This window comes from Astatotilapia calliptera, chromosome 15, assembly GCF_964374335.1.
Source record: "Astatotilapia calliptera chromosome 15, fAstCal68.1, whole genome shotgun sequence".
NCBI lineage: Eukaryota > Metazoa > Chordata > Actinopteri > Cichliformes > Cichlidae > Astatotilapia > Astatotilapia calliptera.
In genome coordinates this window covers 27,897,535-27,921,784 of record NC_137436.1, presented here as the reverse complement: position 1 = coordinate 27,921,784, position 24,250 = coordinate 27,897,535, and the positions used below count along the sequence as shown (strand labels likewise).

Here is a 24,250-nt window from a genome sequence, read left to right as displayed (position 1 = left end):
AGACACCCAACATGTTTGCATGACGATAAGTTCAAGGAACGTCAAAGGCCAATCCACCTAAATGCAAGTGAAATTTCAAAGGACAAGGCAGACACCACAGAAAGGACCGCAACAGCCACTTCCAACAGAGTTATTCAAGAGGGTCTAAGCACACGAACATCTTCTATCTTGCCAGTCTGGGTGTCATCTATTAAGCAGCCAGATCAAGAACTGCTAGTTTATGCACTCTTAGACACACAGAGTGATACCACCTTCATACTAGATGAAGTAGCTCAAGGCCTGAACACAAACAGAGAGAATGTCAGTCTGCGACTGTCCACAATGTCTGCCAAGTCGACAGTTATTCCATGTCAGAAAATGACAGGTCTACAAGTGAGAGGATACAACTCAGAGAAAAGGATTCCACTACCACCTGTTTTCACAAGAGAATTTATTCCAGTAAACAGGCTGCACATTCCTACCTCTGAAACAGCTCTAAAATGGCCACATCTAGAGCAACTGTCAGAAAAGATTCCACCACAGTTGGATTGCGAAGTAGGCCTTCTTATAGGCTACAACTGTCAACGAGCCCTCCTCCCAAGAGAGATCCTGTCTGGTGACGAAAATCATCCATATGCGCAGCGGACTGATCTGGGCTGGAGCATTGTTGGTTGCTCACATTCAGCAAGCGACAACAGCGATCCAATAGGATTCAGTCATAGAATCATAGTACGACAAGTGACACCAACTGTGCATCCATCAGTTCAGCTAAAGAAGGAAGTGCACTTTGCGTGCAGGACTCAAGTCAAAGAGATCAACCCACTTGACATAATTAAGACTTTTGAATCAGATTTCACAGATCACTCAACAGATGATAATCCAGTTTCTCAGGAGGACCTCCTCTTTCTGTCTAAAGTGAAAGCTGGAATAAGACAGAAGGAAGATGGCCACTATGAACTTCCGCTTCCTTTCAAGACAGACAAACCTAATCTTCCAGACAATAAACAGTGTGCAGTTCACAGGCTCAGCTCATTAGAGCGTCGACTGAGGAGAAATGAACAATATTACACGGACTATGTCAATTTCATGAATGAAATCATAAGTAGAAGAGATGCTGAGAAGGTGCCACAGTCTGAATTAGACAACCAGCCAGCATGGTACATACCGCACCATGGTGTCTACCATCCCCACAAGCCCGGGAAGATCCGTGTGGTTTTCGATTGTTCGGCACGCTACCAAGAAACCTCTCTAAATGACCATCTCTTGACAGGTCCAGACCTGACTAACACATTAGTTGGTGTGTTGTGTCGATTTAGAAAGGGTCCTATAGCCATAATGTGTGACATCGAAAAAATGTTTCACCAGTTCCACGTTGCAAGGGAACATCAAGATTATCTCAGGTTCCTCTGGTGGGATGGAGGTGATTTGGATTCTGAACCCTCAGTGTACAGGATGAAGGTACACCTCTTTGGGGCAGCTTCATCCCCCGGTTGCTCCAACTTTGGACTGAAATACCTAGCTTCACAAGGCCAAGGCAAGTTCAGCAAAGAAGCCATTAAGTTCATCCAAAGAAGCTTCTATGTAGATGATGGCCTGACAAGTGTAAGGTCGACTGCTGAAGCTATACGCCTGGTAAAGGAATCAAGAGCTCTGTGCAAAACAGGAAATCTACGGCTACATAAGTTTGTATCCAACGATGAGAGTGTGATTGCAACAATTCCACCACAAGAATATGTTCAGACCAAAGATCTAAACATGGCTCTAGGAGAACTTCATATCGAGCGAGCACTTGGAGTTCAGTGGTGTGTTGAGGCGGATGAATTTCAGTTCAGGGTGGTGGTAAAAGAAAACCCACTGACAAGGAGAGGCGTTCTCTCAACTGTTGCCTCAGTCTATGATCCACTAGGTTTCGTGGCTCCATTCCTACTTATCGGCAAACAGATTCTTCAAACACTGTGTAGAGACAAGGTAAGCTGGGACGAACCTCTCCCCGAGCACATCCAGCCACAATGGGAGTCATGGCTCAAAGATCTGCCTCATTTGGCAGTTCTAAAGATTCCAAGAAGCTACCTTCCATCAAACTTTGGTGAAGTCTCACTATATGAGTTTCACAACTTTTCTGATGCAAGCTTCAAAGGGTATGGTGCATGCTCATACCTTAGAGCGGTGAGTGAAACAGGACAGATAAGTTGTTCACTTGTCTTGGGGAAAGCAAGAGTAGCCCCTACCAAACTAACAACCATCCCAAGGCTTGAGTTATCTTCAGCTGTGACCTCAGTCCGCATTGGTGATATCATTAGAGGCGAGCTGGAGATTGAAAATGTGCAAGAGTATTACTGGACTGACTCAAAGGTGGTCCTTGGCTATGTGAACAATGATGCTAAAAGGTTCCAAACATTCGTGGCCAACCGCATCCAGCGAATAAGATCTAGCACAAAACCTGAACAATGGCGACATGTCAACTCTGAAAACAACCCAGCTGATGGAGCCTCAAGAGGATTGACTGCAGTTCAAATGAAAGAATCTAGCTGGCTGAAAGGACCCAACTTCCTTTGGCAGCAAAATCTCCCACATGAAGTGGGAATGGTGGAAGAAGTTGAGGCTACTGATCCTGAACTTCGGAGAGCACATGTTCATGCAGTTAAAGCAAGAGAACAGAATCCAATGGTAAACCGTTTAACTAAATTTTCTGACTGGTCCAGAGTGGTGAGAGCCATTGCCAGGCTCAAGAGATTTGTCAGAGAGTTTAAGGGATTTCAGTCGAGAACTAATGAGTCGACTAATCTTGAAGAACGAAGAGAAGCAGAGATCTTCATCATCAAACTCGTACAAGAAGACGCTTTCGCTGAAGACATAAAGAAAATAAGAGGCAAGAAGGAACACACTTTGAGCAGGCACAACAGGCTACGCCAGCTGAACGCTTTCCTGGACGAAACCAATGTTCTTAGGGTGGGAGGACGGCTGTCTCAGTCAGCCTTACACCATGATGTAAAGCATCCTGCGATTCTTCCGAAAAAATCTCATGTGTCAGCTCTGCTGGTCAAACATCATCATGAGCTTATACACCATCAAGGAAGGGGCATGACCATGAACGAGTTGCGCGCAAGCGGAATATGGGTCCTAGGATGTGGAAGTGTGGTCTCCTCACACATTTACAAGTGTGTAAAATGTAGACGATACAGAAGAACAACTGAGGTTCAACAAATGGCAAATCTACCAGGAGAGAGAATTGAGACATCTCCCCCCTTTACTTATTGTGGGCTTGACTGTTTTGGCCCCTTTATTGTGAAGGAAGGAAGGAGAGAGTTGAAACGATACGGATTGTTATTCACCTGCCTATGTTCTAGAGCAGTTCACATAGAAACCCTTGACGATTTGACAACAGACGCATTCATGAATGCACTTCGATCATTCATAGCTATTCGAGGACCCGTGCGCCAGCTAAGATGTGATAGAGGCACAAACTTTGTTGGTGCTAGAAAGGAGCTTTCTGAATTGCTTGAAGGAATGGATCAAGACCGTACAAGGGCGCTTGGTTGTGAATTTGTGCTGAATGTCCCATCAGCTAGTCATATGGGAGGAGTTTGGGAACGCCAGATTCGAACAATCCGAAGCATCCTGATAGCTATGCTCGACAAGTCCGCCAGCAGACTTGACACCACAACTCTAAGAACGTTTCTGTATGAAACAATGACCATAATCAACAGCAGGCCACTAAGTGTCGAGCATCTTCACGATCCTACTGGTCCGGAACCCCTCACTCCCAACCACATTCTAACCATGAAATCATCTGTAATTCTGCCACCCCCTGGACAATTCTGCAAAGAAGATCTCTATCTGCACAAAAGGTGGAGAAGAGTACAGTTTTTGGCCAATGAATTTTGGCAACGATGGAAACGAGAATACCTGCTAAACCTCCAACAACGACAGAAATGGCAGAAGCTGTCACGAAACTTGCAACCAGATGACATTGTAATATTAAAGGATGACAGTGCACCAAGAAACCAGTGGAAGCTTGCAAGGGTTGTGGAAGCCCTGCCCAGCGCAGATGGCAAGGTGCGAAAGCTAAAGCTTCTGCTCAGTGACACTACTTTTGATAAGGGAAAACCAATCACTAAATCAGTTTTCCTTGAGAGGCCTGTTCACAAAGTAGTTACATTACTTGAGGCCACCTAAAACACACGTAAAGCTAAATGACCTACACTTAAATGTACACTCACACATCACTTCCTTATAATTTTCATTGAGGAAAATCTCTCATTTTAAGTCAATGAGTGATTTTGGTGGGAGTGTAAATGCTGTTAAAATGTTAAGTTACATAATTTCATGAATATATATAGTTTGCGTTGAAATGTCTTTATTTGAAATGTACATGTGTAAGGTGAGAGCTAGTGTCTCGTGAGAATACCCTTAACGAGAGCACACGAGACTTTTCATGGACTGCGAGGGAGCAGATGTCTCTCATGAAGCGATTTAAGCTAAAAGTTTACTAAAAGAAAGGGCAATACAAGGACTTAAGGACCTCTTTTCAGGACAAGCAGCCAACGAGGTATTTGTCATTTGAGAAATGTTTTTTATTTTGTGTTTGGACTTAATATGTGTACTGTAAAGTTGCTAATTGTTTGTACTGTTCACTCGTGACCAGTTCTCACGGCGTAATGGCGTATTGGCGTAATGGCGTATCGGCGTACTGGTGATGGTGAAGCTGAGGAGAGAAGGCCCAAGTAATAAACGCCCGTTTCAAAGAACCGACCTGTGTCTGTGTTGTCGTGAAGAGAGCTACATAGAGAAAAAGAGTCTAACTTAACATCAATGGTACTAAGAGTAGCTGTAGATAATATTACATCTGTGGGATGATTACTGGTAATTTTTTCTCTAATGATAAAAATTTTATTTGTGAAGAAGTTCATGAAGTCATTACTAGTTAACGTTAAAGGGATTGTTAGCTCAAAAGAGCTCTGACTTTTTGTCAGCCTGGCTACAGTGCTGAAGAGAAACCTGGGGTTGTTCTTATTTTCTTCAATCAGTGATGAATAGTAAGATGTTCTGGCTTTGCGGAGGGCTTTCTTATAAAGCAGCAAACTATTTCTCCAGGCTAAATGATGATCCTCTAAATTTGTGACACGCCATTTCCTCTCCAGATTACGAGTCATCTGCTTTAGGCTACGTATTTGAGAATTATACCACGGAGTCAGGTACTTCTGATTAGAGACCTTAGTTTTCACAGGAGCTACAGTATCCAGAGTCGTACGTAGTGAGGAGGTGAAATTATTAACAAGATAATCGACCTCTGTTTGAGTAGCGTTCAGATAGCTGCTCTGCTCTATGTTGGTACAGGGCATTGAAGATGATAACAGTGGGTGGATTATATTCTTAAACTTAGTTACAGCGCTTTCAGAAAGACATCTACTTTGATAAAGTCTACTCTCCACCGCTGTGTAATCAATTATTGTAAATGTAAATGTTATCAGGAAATGATCAGACAGGAGAGGGTTTTTAAGGAAACACTGTTAAATGTTCAGTTTCTATGCCATATGTTAAAACAAGATCTAGAGTGTGATTAAAGTGGTGGGTGGGTTCTTTTACATTTTGAGAGAAACCAATTGAGTCTAATAACAGATTAAATGCCATGTTGAGGCTGTCATTTTTAGCATCTACATGGATGTTAAAATCACCCACAATAATTATTTTATCTGAGCTCAGAACTAAATTAGATATAAAGTCTGAGAAATCAGACAGAAACTCTGTGTAAGGCCCAGGTGGACGATAGATGATAACAAGTAAGACTGGTTTCTGAGTTTTACAGCTGGGGTGGACGAGGCTAAGCATCAGGCTTTCAAATGAATTAAAAGTCTGTCTTGGTCTTTCATTAATTAATAGGCTGGTGTGAAAAATTGCTGCCACACCGCCCCCTCGGCCTGTGCTTCGAGATTTCTGGTAGTTAGAATGACTCGGGGGTGTTGATTCATTTAAACTAACATAATCATCCTGCTGCAACCAGGTTTCTGTAAGGCAGAGTAAATCAATTTGTTGATCAATTATTAAGTCATGTACTAACAGAGACTTGGAGGAGAGAGACCTAATATTTAATAATCCACATTTCACTGTTTTACTCTTTGGTTCAGATGTGGATACTTTATTGTTCTTTCTTTGTAATTGTTTATGTTTAAGTTGTTTGTTGCTGGTTTTTAGTTTGTTTTTTGTCTGTTTGGGAGCTGACACAGTCTCTATGGAGATGGGTTTTTGGGGGGGTAGCAGGAGGAGAGAAGCTGCAGAGAGGCGTGTAAGACTGCAACTCTGCTTCCTGGTCCCAACTCTGGATAGTCATATTTTGGGGGGTTTGGGGGGGAGGACGCTGGACAGACTTGGTGCATGTCAAGTCAAACCGAGTAGGAGGTGGAGAGCCCTGAGGGAAAAAGTAAACGTGACAGACTGGAGGGCGGAACTAATCTTGTGTCTGGGTTTCTGTCGGGAAGAAAAAGAAAGGCGAACTGGGAAGCAATAGGAAGGTGCCACTTTCGGGAAAAGCCCAGCATAATTCCTTCAATAAGTTGTCGCCAACATGAATATTGTGTGGAACTGAAGTATCTTTAAAGCCAGGGAGGCAGCCGGTAAGGGAATGGTTGCTGACTATGGTAAAAGACTTTGAAGCGAGTTGCTAAAGAATCGCGGCTGCCGCTAGCTTACGTAGCATTAGCACTGTGCCGTGAGTTGGTTGCCTGTTTACGAGCGGCACCATTGTTTATTGTTGGTCTGCATATGGAAGACTGTTAATGTTTGCATATGGTTAAGAGAAGCTGGTTATAAATACTATTGTTACTGCTCAAGTTCTAATGCAGATTGATTATTTAATTTAGCACTTTAATAGAAAGCAGTATTTCTCAAGGTGTATGTACAATTGTTAGTGAATTACGTAATTTGAGCATTTAAAAATACTCAAGAAAATATTGTACTACAAAGCTTATGCACTGCATTGATGTGTTTAAAAAAAAAGAAAAAAAAGAAAATGTGTTTGGGATTGTTTACAATATTTGCAGATGTGTGATAGCAAACATAATTTGTATTTGGGTTTTTTGGTTTGTATTTAAAGGTTTTTCACCTATGGCTGACTGTGGCCGAAAAGAAGATTAAAGAAAAGGAAAACAAAAGATCTGCCTGGTCATTGAGTGAAACCCAGTTAAACACCTGTGGTAGATGCATCAATCCCTTTCAAGCGGGGAAGCTGCACAAACTTAGAGAGCTTGACAGTGAAAAACCGGGAAATCAAATCTGGGAAAAATGACCTTTAGTCCTGGGATAAGGGAATAATTAGTGCAAAGAGGAAATTTGGAGAATCCCTCAAGTTGCATGTGCCATTCCCATTAGTAAATAAACCCCAGTTCAAGCTGAGCACACAAAAATGGCAGACCAAGCTGCTGGAAAGTCAGTTGAACAACTCAAAGGAGTGAGGGCAACAGCCAAGAGATCATTCTCTCGTCTGGTTAATAGCATTACGAGGACGCATGAGGATATGACTGAAGAAGAACTCAAAGACAGTTTCAATAGACTGACAATGGAAGCAGAGAAAGTCATGGAGGCCAATGATGATCTAGAGGCCGGTTTCATCACGGAGCTAGAGGCAAAGCCTGACACAAGTGAAGCAGCTGTGCTGACAGAACAGCAGAGAGCCGACTTAGCAAAGACTGCAAGTGAATGTGAGTTAAAACTGAAGGAAATAAAAACCCTAGTCAGAGAGGCTCTCTGGGCCAACTTTGGAAGTGCAGAATTGTCCACAGCACTACAGGCAGCAGAGGCTGAGTGTGATCATGTTGCTGCCATTACGCCTGACGGTAATTATGAAGTGTATGATTTCGTTCTTGGCCACCTGAAAGAATTGGTGGGAGTGGCAAAGGAGAGGTATAGCAAGTGGAAGCATTGGATCCCATCAGGTATTCGGAGAGATCTTCAAAGCAACATACAGAGGCTGGAACTCGGCGTCCCCAGGCTGGTTTCCAGAAAAGCTGACTTTCTGGAAATGAGAATAAAGGAGGATGCCGATCACCTGTCATCATTGCCAGTTACCTCCAGCTGCCCCATGCCAATCATCAAGCTGAAACCAACAGCACTTCCTAAGTTTCTTGGAAATAAACGAGACTTCCACAGATGGAAGAAGGAATGGGAGGTTCTTCAGGGGCAGGCGGAGCCATCTGGTTCGAAAGAGATCAAAAAGTTTCAGCTACTTGATAGTGTGGATGAGAAAATAACGAAAGAACTTCGACTCACCACTTACAACACTGCAGACGACATCTTTCGTGTTTTGGAGAATCGGTTCGGCAATCAAACATCAATTGCTATTGAAATAGTGGAGGAGTTACAGAGGATGCCAGCTGTTAAGAGCCACCAGCCAAGAAAAATAGTGGAATTAATTCAAGCTGTGGAGAAAGCGCTTCAAGACCTGGTTGACCTTGGTGACACGGGGGCCATAAAAAACCCACTGGTGACAAAGTCAATCGAAAGTAAACTTCCGGAAACACTCAAAAAGGAGTGGCTTATTTATGTTGCTGACAGTAGAAACACGGTCACCCCAGAAAAACGATTTGATAGTCTTCTGGAATTCCTCAAAGAGCAAGAAACCATATATGAACAGCTTGATCATCTGAGAGAGGAAGAGCCAAGTAAGCGAGAAAGAGTGGAGCTGAAACATTCCAGAACCAAATTCACCAAATCAGGTAGTGATGAAGGGTGTGTGGTCTGCGGTGATGGAAAGCATAAAAAGAAACTCTACTTCTGCAGGCAATTTAAGACATTAAAGCTTGCAGAAAAGAAGGCCGCAATTAAGAAACTAGGCGCATGCTGGAGTTGTCTCGAGGTTCATGACAATGGGTCATACTGCAAACCCGCTTATCTGTGCAAAAACCCAGGCTGCAAAGAAGCACGCGCTGCGGAGCACCATTACTACCTATGCCCTAATGCTGAGGTGAGGAAGGGGAGTGCAGCAGGGAGGCAAAACAGATCTGATCCAGAGGGAGGAAAGGTCAGCAGGAAATGTACGGAGGATCAGGAGGAGTTCCTCAGAAAACTGTCACCTGAACTGGCAAGAAAATGCAGGGATGCGTTTTCAAACACTGCATCTAGGGCATGCAGCACCACCAAGGAGAAGCCAAGCCTCCTGTTTGAAGGTGGGCTTCGAGAGCTGCCAGTAATCATGATGCTCCTTGAGGTCACAGCTAATGCTGGGCAAAAGATTGGGACATTAATTGACCTGGCTTCTGACACCAACTATATAACCCACAGAGCTGCAAGCGGTCTTAACCTAAGAAGTGAAGAAATCACTCTGGTTGTTCATGGAGTAGGGGAAATGAAAACGCACGTGAGAACAAGGCGGTATCTTTTGAAGATCCGAGTCAGAACGCCTAGAGGCACCCTTAGGTCACACCAACTGGTCTGCTATGGACTCGACAGCATAGCAGAAGTCCACAAACATGTCACACCGAGTCAGCTACAAAGGTTCTTTCCGGATATACCACTCAACAATCTTGTAAGACCGAAAGACATTCATCTGCTTATAAGTCATAAAGAAGGTCGGCTAGCGCCTCAGAGGAGCAGAGTCATCGGTGACCTTGTGTTATGGGATGGGCCACTTGGAAAGACAGTTGGGGGAACTCACCCTGAGCTCTTCGAGGAGCTTACTGTCTCTGCCCACATGTCCAAGACACACTTTGCCAGGTCAATGAGAGCAGCAGCTGTCAAGTATGAGGAGCTCATTGGCGAGGCCTCAGACCAGTCTTCAACAAGGAAGCACGTTCCCGCTAAGCTTCAGAGGTCAAGTACCTCAACCACCAGTCGAGGATTCTTAGAGTGGTGGAAGTGGGATAGTATTGGTGCTGCATGTGAGCCAAAGTGTGGGGGTTGTCGTTGCGGAAATTGCCAGCCAGGTGGGAAAGAAATGACACTGGCCGAGGAGAGAGAGCTTGAAATAATAAGAGAAGGACTCACCTATGTCATGGGTGATGGCCACAGCGACGAGCCACACTGGCATACCAGATACCCTTGGGCTGAAGATCCAGTATCCTTATCAGATAACAAAAAAGGACTTGAGAGCACATTCCTCCGGACAGAGAAACAATTGGCCAAGGAGCCTGAATGGAAAGCTGCTTATGCCGCTCAGGTGCATGACATGGTGGAGCGTGGAGCCGCAGTCAAGTTGTCCAAGGACATGATCAGTAACTGGGATGGGCCAGTGTGGTACGTGAGCCACCTCATTGCTCCGAATCCCCACTCTGTTACAACTCCAGTGAGGCTTGTGTGGAATAGCAGCCAGAGGTTTAGAGGTGTGAGCTTGAACGACCTGCTAATAAAGGGTCCAGATGTCCTCAACCAGATTCGAGCAGTTCTCCTCAGATTCAGGGGCGGAGTGTACAGAGCCCTTGGTGACATAAAAAAGATGTACAATTCAGTTTGGTTGGAAGACAAAGAGATGCACCTGCATAGGTTCCTCTGGCGGGACTCTGTGGATGACGAGCTAGAGGAATATGCCATTACAAGGGTGAACATTGGAGATAAACCGGCAGGATGCATTGCACAGCTGGCAGTGCGTGAAACTGCCAGCCTTTCTACCTTTTCCCACCTCAAGGAGGAACGTCGTGTACTCCAGCAAGACAGCTATGTCGACGACATCCTTACCTCTCACAATGACATGAACCAACTAGAAGTCATTACGGAGAACATTGGGCGGATCCTAAAGGCTGGAGGATTTGAGCTGAAACCTTGGGTCTTGTCTGGTCAAAGTGGGAGGAGGAAGCGCAATGACGAGGGTGAGAAAACAAGAATGAAAACCATTGTCCTACCAAACCAAATGCGTGACGAAGAAAACAAAGCTCTTGGTCTGGGTTACATAGTGGAAGAAGACAAGCTTCATGTCATGGTAGCAATCAACTTCTCCAAGAGGAAGAAAAAGATGCGAGTTGGCCAAGACCTTGCCCAGGAGCAGATTAAGACCCACACGCCAAACCCACTGACGCGAAGAGAGCTTCTCAGCCAAGTGTCAGGGTTGTATGACCCAGTCGGTTTGGTCACTCCTGCAAAGCAAAAAGGAGCAATCTTAGTTCGCAGGGCATTCCAAGAGACAAAAGTAGAAAGCTGCTTGGTCAAGGACACTTGGGATATGGCGCTCTCAGATGCCCTGAGGGAGGACGCCATTAGGCTTTTTGAGGAGTATGCCCAGCTCAGCAAAGTCACATTTGCAAGGGCGCTAACTCCCCCGTGCTTCACCGAAGAACCCTGGGCAATTACTTTCTCCGATGGAAGTGAGCAAGCCTATGGGGCAGTGTTGTACTTAAGGTGGAATTCAGATCAGGGCACAATCATCAGGTTGGTGGAGTCCAAAGCTAAGTTAACTCCATTGGACCACAAAGGGGATGTTGTCAAAGCAGAGCTGTGTGGGGCAGTGTTTGGCTCACGCCTAAAGAAATACTTTGAGGCGCAAAGCCGGATTCAGGTTGAGAGGTATCACTTTGTCGATAGCCAAACCGTCATTGGGGCAATACAGCGGGAGAGCTATGGGTACCAGACCTTTTTTGCAAATAGGATTGGAGAAATACAGAGCAGCACAAGGATTCAAGATTGGTGGTGGGTTCCTGGCCCTCAGAACATTGCGGATGTAGTCACAAGAGGAGCTAGTCCCAGGGATCTAGATGAAGACTCAGAATGGCAAAATGGTCCAAAGTTCTTGAGTTTGCCGGTGTGCGAGTGGCCAGTCAGGTCAGCTAAAGAGTTAGCCGCCACTGCCAAAGAAAACGTCAATAAGCTGCAAAGAAAGGCGTTTGTCGCTGCCTTGACAAGGGCCGAGATAAAAGGGCAAGAAGAAAAGCGAAGTCGGGCTGCTGAGGCCCAGGGAGAGCAGCGAAGACCACCTGCAGGGTCGGTCATCAAGAACCTTTTAGATGTCAAGCGGTTCAGTGACCTAACTCGATTAGTTAGATCAGTTGCTTGGACTTGGAGAGCAGCTAGAAAGTTTCTTGGGGGACATCCATCTGCAAATGACCCAAAGTGGGAGGCAGTCCCGTTGGCAGGAGTAATTTCGGTGAAGGAACGTGAAGATGCCCTAAGAGACATCTTCCTTGCAGCACAAGACAGCGCTGTCTTCCCAAGCACTACTACAGATAGACTGGTTGTATACAAAGACCCAAGCTCTGGGCTCTTTGTTTGTGGCGGCCGATTGCAAGCTTTTAAGAAAGACCAGGTTAGTGTTCCCATCTTGGCTTATGATGCTTGGATCTCTACACTGTTGGCTCGGGAGGCCCACAATGAGAGTCATGAGGGAGTTGCTGGGACCCTGCTCAGAATGAGGAAGAAAGCGTGGGTCATAAGAGGGAGAAGGATTGCTCAAAAAGTTGTGGATGGTTGTGTGGTTTGCCGGAAAGCAAAAGCACAGAGTTGCCGGCAAATAATGGGCGACTTACCTCCGGAAAGAACCCAACCTGCTTTACCTTTTGAGTTCACAACAGTGGATCTCTTTGGACCCTACCAAGTGAAGGATGACATCAAGAAAAGACTCATGATAAAGGTTTGGGGGGTTGTATTCTGCTGTATGGCCAGCAGGGCGATTCACACGGAGTTAGTAAACGCCTTGTCGACTGAAGGCTTCTTAATGGCTTACCAGAGATTTACAGCAATTAGAGGACATCCAAGAAAGATCTGGTCAGACCCAGGTACTAATTTCATAGGAGCAAAGTCTGTCTTGAAGGAACTTTACGGATTCTTGGAAAGTCAGAATAAGTTTGTCTTGGAGGAGACTGCGACAAAGAATGGAACAGAGTGGATGTGGAAAGTAAATCCGGCTGATTCCCCACATAGAAATGGAGCTGCTGAGGCTGCCGTGCGCATTGTGAAGAGAGCACTCCAGAGTCTTGGAAGGGAGTCTGGGCTAAGTTACAGTGAGTTCCAGACAGCTCTTCATGTGGCAGCTAACCTTGCAAATGAGCGCCCGATTGATGCCAGAGTAGAGAGTCGGGAAGGTTGCATTCATTATGTCACACCCAACAGTCTTTTTCTTGGTCGAGCATCTCAAAGTGGGGACTTCAAGATGTTTGACTTTTCCGTTTACCCCTATAAGAGACTTCAAGCAATCCAGGCAGAAGTGAGCAAGTTTTGGAGGTCCTGGAGCCAACTTGCTGGCCCTAATTTGTTTGTAAGGAGCAAGTGGCACACTGCACACAGAAATGTCACTGTTGGAGATGTCGTCTGGTTAAGTGATCAGAATGCACTGAGAGGGCACTTCAAAATGGGCATGGTTGTCAGCACTAATCCTGACAAAAAGGGTATTGTGAGGGACGTCAATGTCCGGGTATGCCCAAGTTACAGTGGTTCTGTGGCTAGGTCCTTGAGGGCGGAGGACTTAAGCTCTGGTTCAAGGGGAGCGACTCCGGTGGCTCAAGCTACCATCCTTCATAGAGACGTCAGACGTCTAGTTGTTCTGTTACCTGTGGAGGAGCAAAATGGGACCAAGTCGTCAGTGTCATGCTTAAATGGGATGAGTTAAACTGCGGTTTGCTTGTGTACTTGGCGATCTCCTGTGTTCCAAGGGAAGATCGAGTGGGAGGTGTCAAGTCAAACCGAGTAGGAGGTGGAGAGCCCTGAGGGAAAAAGTAAACGTGACAGACTGGAGGGCGGAACTAATCTTGTGTCTGGGTTTCTGTCGGGAAGAAAAAGAAAGGCGAACTGGGAAGCAATAGGAAGGTGCCACTTTCGGGAAAAGCCCAGCATAATTCCTTCAATAAGTTGTCGCCAACATGAATATTGTGTGGAACTGAAGTATCTACAAAGCCAGGGAGGCAGCCGGTAAGGGAATGGTTGCTGACTATGGTAAAAGACTTTGAAGCGAGTTGCTAAAGAATCGCGGCTGCCGCTAGCTTACGTAGCATTAGCACTGTGCCGTGAGTTGGTTGCCTGTTTACGAGCGGCACCATTGTTTATTGTTGGTCTGCATATGGAAGACTGTTAATGCTTGCATATGGTTAAGAGAAGCTGGTTATAAATACTATTGTTACTGCTCAAGTTCTAATGCAGATTGATTATTTAATTTAGCACTTTAATAGAAAGCAGTATTTCTCAAGGTGTATGTAGAATTGTTAGTGAATTACGTAATTTGAGCATTTAAAAATACTCAAGCAAATATTGTACTACAAAGCTTATGCACTGCATTGATGTGTTTAAAAAAAAAAAGAAAAAAAAATGTGTTTGGGATTGTTTACAATATTTGCAGATGTGTGATAACAAACATAATTTGTATTTGGGTTTTTTGGTTTGTATTTAAAGGTTTTTCACCTATGGCTGACTGTGGCCGAAAAGAAGATTAAAGAAAAGGAAAACAAAAGATCTGCCTGGTCATTGAGTGAAACCCAGTTAAACACCTGTGGTAGATGCATCAATCCCTTTCAAGCGGGGAAGCTGCACAAACTTAGAGAGCTTGACAGTGCACCTAAACGCGTAGTGAGGGTGTGCTGGGAACGTCTAGCAGAGGCCCCAATCCGCGAGATCTTCAACGCACACCTCCGGCAGAGCTTCAACAGCATTCCGAGGGAGACTGGGGACATTGAGTCCGAATGGACCATATTCTGCCGAAGCTGCTGCATTGAGCTGCGGCCGCAAGGTGGTTGGTGCCTGCTGTGGTGGTAATCCCCGAACCAATTGGTGGACACCAGAGGTGAAGGGAGCCACCAGGCTGAAGAAGGAGTCCTATCGGGCTTGGTTAGCCTGTGGGACTCCGGAGGCTGCCGACAGGTATCAACAGGCCAAGCGGAATGCGGCACGGGCAGTGGCTGAAGCAAAAACTCGGGTGTGGGAGGAGTTTGGAGAGGCCATGGAAAAAGACTTTCGGACTGCCTTGAAGAGATTCTGGCAAACCGTCAGGCGTCTCAGGAGGGGAAAGCGGTGCTCTACCTGCACTGTGTATAGTGCTGGCGGAGTGCTGCTGACGTCGACTGAGAAAATTGTCAGGCGGTGGAAGGAATACTTCGAGGACCTCCTTAATCCCACTGACACGTCTTCCGAGGAGGAAGCAGAGTCTGGGGATGAGGGGAATGACCCGCCAATTTCCGGGGGCGAGGTCACTGAGGCAGTTAAACAACTGATGAGGTCCGCCCCGAGTTCCTGAAGGCTCTGGACATTGTAGGGCTGTCCTGGTTGACACGCCTCTGCAATGTTGCGTGGAGATCAGGGGCAGTACCTGTGGACTGGCAGACCGGGGTGGTGGTCCCCATCTTTAAGAAGGGGGACCGGAGGGTGTGTTCCAACTACAGGGGGATCACACTCCTCAGCCTCCCTGGGAAAGTCTATGCCAGGGTGCTGGAAAGGAGAGTTCGTCCGCTAGTCGAACCTCGGATACAGGAGGAACAATGCGGTTTTCGTCCTGGTCGCGGAACACTGGACCAGCTCTTTATCCTCTCGAGGATACTTGAGGGTGCATGGGAGTTTGCCCAACCAGTCTACATGTGTTTTTTGTCCCTCGGGGTGTCCTGTGGGAGGTGTTGCGGGAGTATGGGGTGTCTGGCCCATTGCTACGGGCCATTCGATCCCTATACAACCGTTGCAAGAGCTTGGTTCGCATTGCCGGCAATAAGTCGGACTTGTTCCCGGTGGGTGATGGGCTCCGCCAGGGCTGCCCTTTGCCTTCGGTTCTGTTCATAATTTTTATGGACAGGATTTCTAGGCGCAGCCAAGTGGCGGAGGGCTTTCGCTTTGGTGGCCTCAGAATCTCATCTCTGATTTTTGCGGATGATGTGGTTCTGTTGGCTTCATCGGGTGAGGGCCTCCAGCTCGCACTGGACCGGTTCGCAGCCGAGTGTGAAGCAGCGGGAATGAGGATCAGCACCTCCAAATCTGAGGCCATGGTTCTCAGCCGGAAAAGGGTGGAGTGCCCACTCCGGGTCGGGGATGAGTTCCTGCCCCAAGTGGAGGAGTTCAAGTATCTCGGGGTCTTGTTCGCGAGTGATGGGAGAAGGGAGCCGGAGATCGACAGACGGATTGGGGCTGCAGCTGCAGTAATGCAGACGCTGCACCGGTCCGTCGTGGTGAAGAGGGAGCTGAGTGTAAAAGCGAAGCTCTCAATTTACCAGTCGATCTACGTCCCTACCCTCACCTATGGCCACGAGCTGTGGGTAGTGACCGAAAGAACGAGATCGCGGATACAAGCGGCAGAAATGAGCTTCCTCCGAAGGGTGGCTGGCCTCTCCCTTAGAAATAGGGTGAGAAGTTTGGCCATCCGGGAGGGGCTCAGAGTAGAGCTGTTGCTGCTCCACATCGAAAGGAGCCAGCTGAGGTGATTCGGGCATCTGACAAGGATGCCCCCTGGGCGCCTCCTGGGTGAGGTGTTCCAGGCATGTCCCACCGGGAGGAGGCCCCGGGGCAGACCCAGGACATGCTGGAGAGATTATATCTCTCGGCTGGCCTGGGAACACCGTGGTGTTCCCCCGGATAAGCTGGAGGAGGTGGCTGGGGAGAGGGAGGTCTGGGCCTCTTTGCTTAGGCTGCTGCCCCCGCGACCCGGCCTCGGATAAAGCGGATGAAGATGGATGGATGGATGGAATATAGACTGGAAGAAATTATGACGCATCAAATATTACACAGGCTGCAGTGAATTGTTGTTGATACAGACTATTGAGCTTTGAGTTTCCCAGTCAAACTTAGCTTTGAAGCACATGCTAACACTTTTACTCTTGTACATTTCATAACAAGACACCATAGCCAATATATTAACAAAATATATATTAATAAAAGATTCAAAGCTGCAGCACATACAGCAACACATACTGTTAGTAAATGTGTCCTGGACTTAATGCAGCTGCAGAAAGTGCTGCTGCTGTAAGTAAGCGTAACAGCTTCCAGATCACTTATTTTTCTGGAAAGATGGTAAGAAGGACATTACTGCTCATTTCTACAATCTCCCAGATCTTGGCATACAAGCCTTTGTCCCATGAAAACCACTTCACAGTACTAAGAGTCCACTAAAACCTACAAATGAAGAGTGATCCTGGAAGAAATAGGACGCACACTAGTGAACCTCAACAATTGCAAGACAGCCTTGCCCCCGATGCTTATATGAAAAAAATAAATAAATAGGAAGATTTATGAAACCATTAGGACTTTATCACCTTTTTATCTGAAACGTTACTGGTACTATATATAACCTAACTGGCATTTAAAGAGTAAAAAAAAAAGAATGTAGATAAAATGGTTTTGATGAAAAGGACTGGTGCTAATTTAAAGGGTCAAGTCGGTGAAAGTAGATAAATGTTTTAATAAATATATATTTTACAGCATTTTGTGAACATACACAAAAGTGGCCATTTTTGCTGAGAGAGAGTTTTATAGTTTTTGCTCTCCTTGAACAAAAATAATAGTGCATGATAATCAATGTGGATGTTAATCAATTAGATGTCCCAGACTCTACTATTAATAATACAGCAGTCCCTCGTTTATCGCATTTTCTCTTTTGTTTAAACACTTAAAGTTCAACCCATCATAAAAACATAAGTCCAGTATTATAAAATGAAACCGTGCAAAACGTTTCGTGGGCAGATTTATATAAATTCGACAAGCTAAACGCATTCTGTAGTGTACAGCAGTGGTCCCCAACCTTTTTTGCACCACGGACCAGTTTAATGTGAGACAATATTTTCACGCACGGGCTTTTAAGGTGTTGCAGATAAATACAACAAAATAAAATGATACAAACAAAGACAAAAACGGTGGTATTTTGTAAATATCATAATAAATGTGAATTCGGCTGTGTACTTGTGTAACTTTATGAGCAGTGTCTTGTTGCGCCAACAACATTGAGAGTAACATCCTCCTCTCTGCTTCTTGATTCTCTCTGGTCGCTATGGTAACGCGTAAATAGTTCTTTCAAAATAAGACACACGACCACAACACGGGAAAAGACCCAGGGAAACAGACTCAACGGACCGGTACTGGTCCGTGGCTCTGTTGGCGACCGCTGGTGTACAGGAGACACTGTACTAGGTTGATTGACAATGTTCCACAGCAATCAGAACGCACAACACAATGTACTGTAATAAAAAAAAAATCTATAAAAAAAAAAATCAGCGAAACAGTCCGCAAAAGTAGAACCGCGTTATTGTGAGGGATGACTTTACAATAATTTCCAGTAGCACTGCTGATATATGAAATGGTGAGTTTTGAGTAGGGATGGGTATCGTTTAGGTTTTATCCGATACCGGTGCCAAATCGGTACTTTTGAAACGGCGCCGGTGCTCAAACGGTGCTCAAACCGGTGCTTAAAGAATGGAGAACACAAAATTGGTCCAAAAACCTCTCATGTTCAGCTGTTTTTTGTAAAAATATAACAATGTTAGCCTTTTCTGCAGCTATGGGGCATATATGGTATCACTCTTGGCTGGAAGCAGTGCTTAAACAATGGAAAAAACACAAACTTTGTCCTAAACCTCTCATGTTTAACTGTTTTCCACTTTTTCTTTGGTCATTTTAGCCTTTTTAGCCAGGGTGAAGGGAGTATCTGCCATCAAACAAGAGGACAGCCGCATGTAGCTATGATGATGTTTGCTAGTTCACCTTACATGCATTAATGTAATAACGTGGTTAGCCTACTCAACGTAAATTAGCTACTCACGCAGAGAAGAACGGCTGCTGCCACCATCATCCGTCATCATTTCTGCTACACTGGCAGGGCTAGGGGCCAGGACTCTCCTCTTCGTGTTTTTGGGGGATGTTGCATAACAGGCAACCCACCCGCAGTAGATGTGCTCGGTGTGAGGTCTCGCAGCAAGCTATCAAATACGGCGCATTTCTGGGCTTTTTAAAAAAACGCTATGCGTCGCCAGGTGTTTCATCGGATTTGAGGTGTTACCTCCTTTGACAGTATCACAGTATCAGCTTAAAGCACTTGTTGCTGCTGAGTTTGCATATTTTGCTGTGAAGTACAGCCAGACTTTTAACCGCTTCGCCTTGGGCATTTTTAATCTGTAGCTCTGCTCTAACAGAACGTACGTACCTGGCCCCGCCTACTATCCTCGGAAACATAAAATGATTGGCTAGAATCTAAAGTGTATCACAGCTCAGGAAAAAAAAGCACCGAAATAAAGCACCGAAATGTGCGCTGCTTTTCGGTCTGGTTACTACCGTTTATGTCAGAACCGGTGCCATCATGGCACCGGACACCGGTACCCATCCCTAGTTTTGAGGTTGTCTTCAAACAAGTGCATTGTACTAGAAAAAGGTGTTTGAAGGATTAAACATGTAAAAAGTAATGACTAGTTTATATTTATGAAAAAACCTTTATGCAGAAAAAGTAGCAAAGAAATAAAAACATAACACATGGACACTTTTGCCACGAACAAGCTGAAGGGATGGTGATTTTTTTTAATAATCCCAGAGTGTTAAAAAACACTTAGAACCAAATTTATTTATCAGCATGAATAGTAAAAAAACCCCACAATTTTGTTTTCACTGTCAAAGTCGATTTAACTGAAGTTACGTGTTTCCGGTTAGTGTGGAGGTCACGTGTTTCCGGTTACTGTGGAGGTTGCAATATGGCGCTCCCCAGTGGCTGCAGCCAGGTGCTCTTGTGGTCAAAGTCAATTTAACTGAAGTTACATGTTTCCGGTTAGTGTGGAGGTCACGTGTTTCCGGTTAGTGTGGAGGTCACGTGTGTCCGGTTAGTGTGGAGGTCACGTGTTTCTGGTTACTGTGGAGGTTGCAATATGGCGCTCCCCAGTGGCTGCAGCCAGGTGCTCTTGGGGGGGGGGGGGCTCTAAAGGATAGGATTACTGAATTGGAAACTCTGATACACCCGTAGCTAGCCAGGCCCCTGTAGCCGGTACAGCCGAAGGTAGCGTAGGCCCTATAGCTGTTCCCCCCGGGAGGCCCCGAGCAGCAGGGGAAAGAGGACAACTGGGTGGCAGTGAGGAGGAAGCATAGTCTTAAACAGAAGCCCCAGGTACACCACCAACCTGTTCATGTGTGTAACCGTTTTTCCCTACTCGGCGACACACCCACCGGGGATCAAACTCTATTAATTGGCGATTCTGTTCTCAGACATGTGAAGCTAGAGACACCAGCAACCATAGTCAACTGTCTTCCAGGGGCCAGAACAGGTGACATTGAGGGAAATTTAAAACTGCTGGCTAAGGGTAAATGTAAATTCAGTAAAATTACAATTCACATCGGCAGTAATGCCACCTGATTACGTCAATTGGAGGTCATTAAAATCAATATTGAATCGGTGTGTAACTTTGCCAAAACAATGTGGGACTGTGTAGTTTTCTCTGGTCCCCTCCCCAATCAGACCAGGTGTGACATGTTTAGCCGCATGTTCTTCTTAAATTGCTGTCTGTCTGAGTGGTGTCCACAAAACAATGTGGGCTTCATAGATAATTGGCAAACCTTCTGGAGGAAACCTGGTCTTGTTAGGAGAAACGGCATCCATCCCACTTTGGATGGAGCAGCTCTCATTTCTAGAAATCTGGCCAAATTTATTAAACCCCCCAAAATGTGACTATCCAGAGTTGGGACCAGGAAACAGAGCTGCAGTCTTGCACTCCTCTCTGCAGCTTCTCTCCTCCTGTTATCCCCCCAAAACCCCTTAGAGACTGTGTTAAGTCCCAAACAGACAAAAAAAACCAAACAAACTAAAAACCAGCAAAAAATGACCTAAACATAAAAAATAACAAAGAAAGAACAATACAGCATCCACTTCTGAACAAAAGAGTAAAACAGTGAAATGTGGATTATTAAACATTAGGTCTCTCTCTTCCAAGTGTCAGCCGGTGATCAGCTGATCACGGGGCTGGGTTTAAAAGAGAGACGCCACCCACCTGTTCGCCGCTCAGACATCGTTCTCTTCATGTCAGGAGCTCCGAAACTTTGCCGACGTCAGTCTCCGCCTGATTCAGCAACCGTGAGTGTTTGTCCCTTTGATACTTTTTCTCATCCCGGCTCCGCTCGCTCTCCATCTGTAACGACAGTTCCGAAGCTACGCTTTGTGCACTGATTGTTACTAGAATAACTGCGTGTCTGTTCCAACCCACCGCTAGCCTTCGCCGCGTTTGGGTCTAGCCAGCACGCCACACGGGCACGCCGAACTACTGTGTGTAATTCGCCTGATCGTGACAGGATGTCTGAGCCGCATATTGACACAGAGGAATTCGAACGGCTGAAAGCCGAAGTACTATATCTTCGCGGTGTGGTAGATTGGATGAGCACAAAAATGAAGTCCCTCACCGAAACTGTCCTCCAACTTTCCACTTCCGTCACCTTGCTGCAACGTCAGCCAGCGCCGGTGAGCGCGGAGCCCCAGATCGGACTACCAGATAAGTGGAACGGAGTTGATGGGCGGCCTGATGGTTTGCTCACCACTTTAGACATGCTGTTTGAATGTCAGCCCACTAAATACGCCACCGCCCGTGCAAAAGTTGCACTGTTAACCTCTCTCTTGTCTGGCCAGGCTCAGGAATGGGCCGCGGCTCTCTACAACAATAAATCTGCAGCTTGCAATGACTATGCCCTGTTTGTGGAGGCATTAAAAAGACATTTGTTCCCCCGAGCAGTGAAGTGGAAGTGGAGTCACAGCTGCTTCATTTACGCCAGGGCAGTCGACCCGTCTGTCACTTTGCCTCCCAATTCCGTATCCTGGCCGCTAAGCTAAAGTGGGGAGATGATTCTCTGCGCTCTATTTTTCTGGAGGGACTGGCTGATTACATCCGAGATGAGATGACCGGCCGTGAGGCCCCAAAAACTCTGGATGAGGCCGTGGACCTCACCCTGAAGATCGACCAACGAGTGATGTCGCGGCCTCGCCACACCCCTCGGGCCTTCAAATCCTTCCAGCCTCAGAGGGCCACGTCTTCGCAGCCTCCTCCCCCCTCTGACGGAGCCACTGCTAGCCCAAGCAGTAGATCCAGCGAGGAGCCCATGCAGCTGGGTAGACTCTCCAAAGAGGAGAGAGAGAGACGCTGGCGTGAGGGTCTCTGCGCCTACTGTGGATCAGCTCGACACCGTCGTCCCCAGTGCCCGCTACGTCCGGGAAACGACGATGCCAGGTAGACTGTGGGGGAGTCCCACCTGGCCCTTCCCACTCCTCTGACCCCTCTCGTTTTCTGTTACCAGTAATATTTCACCTGAAACACCAACAGTTCTCATCTGAAACCCTCCTGGACACCGGAGCCGCTGAGAACTTCATCGACCAAACACTAGCCTCTCAACTTCGCATTCGGTTAACTTCCGTCGATCGATTTCTCCTGGTGACCTCAGTAGATGGGCGACCCCTCCTACCCTACCCGATCCAGTTCCAGACCCAGCCAGTTCGCATGTCTATTGGGGATCATCAGGAGGAGATCCAGTTTCTAGTAGTCTCAGCCATTTCCTCTCCTCTCATCCTTGGATACCCCTGGTTCCGTCAACATGACCCCCACATCTCCTGGTCTTCCTGCCAGATCCTGGATTGGGGTCCCCAGTGTCAATGAAATTTTCTCCCATGCAGCAACGGTACGGTGTCGGAGACCGAGAACTCCTGGCCATCAAGTGGGCCTTAGAAGAGTGGCGGCATTGGCTCCTGGGAGCGAAAGACCCTTTTCTGATCTGGACTGATCATCAGAACCTGATCCATATTCGTTCTGCCAAGCAGCTCAACCCAAGGCAGGCCCTTTGGGCCTTATTCTTTTAGCCTTACAATTTCCACCTCGCCTACCGCCCTGGTTCCAAGAACGCTAAGGCAGACGCTCTCTCCAGACAGTTCGCCCAGGACGGCCTCACGTCAGACCCTGGACCTATCCTACCTTCTCATTGCTTTGCTGCCCCCCTTCGGTGGCCCTTGGAGGACTCTATCCGGAATGCCCTGACCGCCGAACCACCTCCGCCTGACACCCCTGCTGGGAGGCTCTATGTACCATCCCGGTGCTGTCAGGAGGCCTTGCTCTGGGCTCATTCCTCCCCGCTCTCTGGTCACCCGGGGCCCGACAGGACCCTCCAACTCCTCCGTCGTGCCTTCTGGTGGCCCTCCATGACTCGGGACGTCCGTGAATTCGTTTATGCCTGTGACACCTGTGCTCGGGCCAAGTCCTCCACTCAGCCGCCCGCTGGCAACCTTCGCCCTCTCCCTGTGCTGGGACGTCCCTGGTCCCATGTCGGCCTTGACTTTGTTACCGGCCTCCCATCCGTGGACGGTCTTGACACCATCCTCACCTTTGTAGACCGGTTTTCTAAGGCGGTGCACCTGGTCGCTCTGGCCGGCCTCCCTTCTGCCAAACGGATGGCCAAGCTCCTCTTGGACCATGTCGTCCGGCTTCACGGGTTCCCCAAGGACATAGTCTCTGATCGGGGGCCCCAGTTCACCGCCAGGTTCTGGAAAGCCTTTTGCCACCTGATTGGAGCGTCTCCCAGCCTCTCGTCCGGCTATCACCCTCAGACCAATGGGCAGGTTGAACGGACCAATCAACAGTTGGGGCGCTTCTTGAGGTGCTTCGTCTCCGCCCAACCGTCGCTTTGGCCTCGTTACCTGTTGTGGGCTGGGCTGTCTCATAACCTTCACGTCTCTTCTGCCACCGGTCTCTCGCCCTTTGAAGTCTGTAATGGTTTTCATCCTCCATTACTAGAGAAAAAAAAATACTCAAAATCATCTCACAGATGTAACATTATGGTAAATGGTAAATGGCCTGTATTTATATAGCGCCTTACTAGTCCCTAAGGACCCCAAAGCGCTTTACATATCCAGTCATCCACCCATTCACACACACATTCACACACTGGTGATGGCAAGCTACATTGTAGCCACAGCTGCCCTGGGGCGCACTGACAGAGGCGAGGCTGCTGGACACTGGCGCCACCGGGCCCTCTGACCACCACCAGTAGGCAAACACGGGGTTAGTATCTTGCCCAAGGATATTTGGCATGCAGTCAGGAGGCAGACTGGGATCGAACCACCAACCTTCTGATTAGTGGCTGACCTGCTCTGCCACCTGAGCTACAGCCACCCAACTAGACTCAATTGGCTTCTCTCAAAATGTAAAAGAAGCCACCCACCACTTTAATCACACTCTACACAGCAAATTCAAAAGTGTTAAATTTTTTGGTGTTAATAGTCTCCTTGCAAAAGTAGAGTTAATTTTACTCTAAGCAGAGTCACATTCTTTTAATGTAACTCTGAGGTGTAAAATGATAGTAGTTAAAATCGAGTGTTAAAAATGAGTGTTTCTCTGTCAAATCTGGAGGTGTTACAATGGAAACATTAACTCTTGACCTCTTAACTCTGAACTCCTAG

At 46.8% G+C, this 24,250-nt stretch overlaps 1 protein-coding gene across 1 annotated transcript; it reads left to right on the top strand.

The window, feature by feature from the left end:
- Positions 1-9,575: 9,575 nt before the first annotated feature.
- LOC113022822 (uncharacterized) lies at positions 9,576-14,435 on the top strand. The gene is made up of 2 exons (XM_026168673.2): positions 9,576-13,797; positions 14,275-14,435. The coding sequence occupies exon 1, from the start codon at positions 9,662-9,664 to the stop codon at positions 13,496-13,498; it is 3,837 nt and encodes a 1,278-aa protein (XP_026024458.2). The 5' UTR covers positions 9,576-9,661; the 3' UTR covers positions 13,499-13,797; positions 14,275-14,435.
- Positions 14,436-24,250: the final 9,815 nt, after the last annotated feature.

What these genes read in the sequence shown, in the direction of transcription:
- LOC113022822 (XM_026168673.2), top strand. Translation starts at nt 9,662, where the DNA reads ATGTCCAAGACACACTTTGCCAGGTCAATGAGAGCAGCAGCTGTCAAG.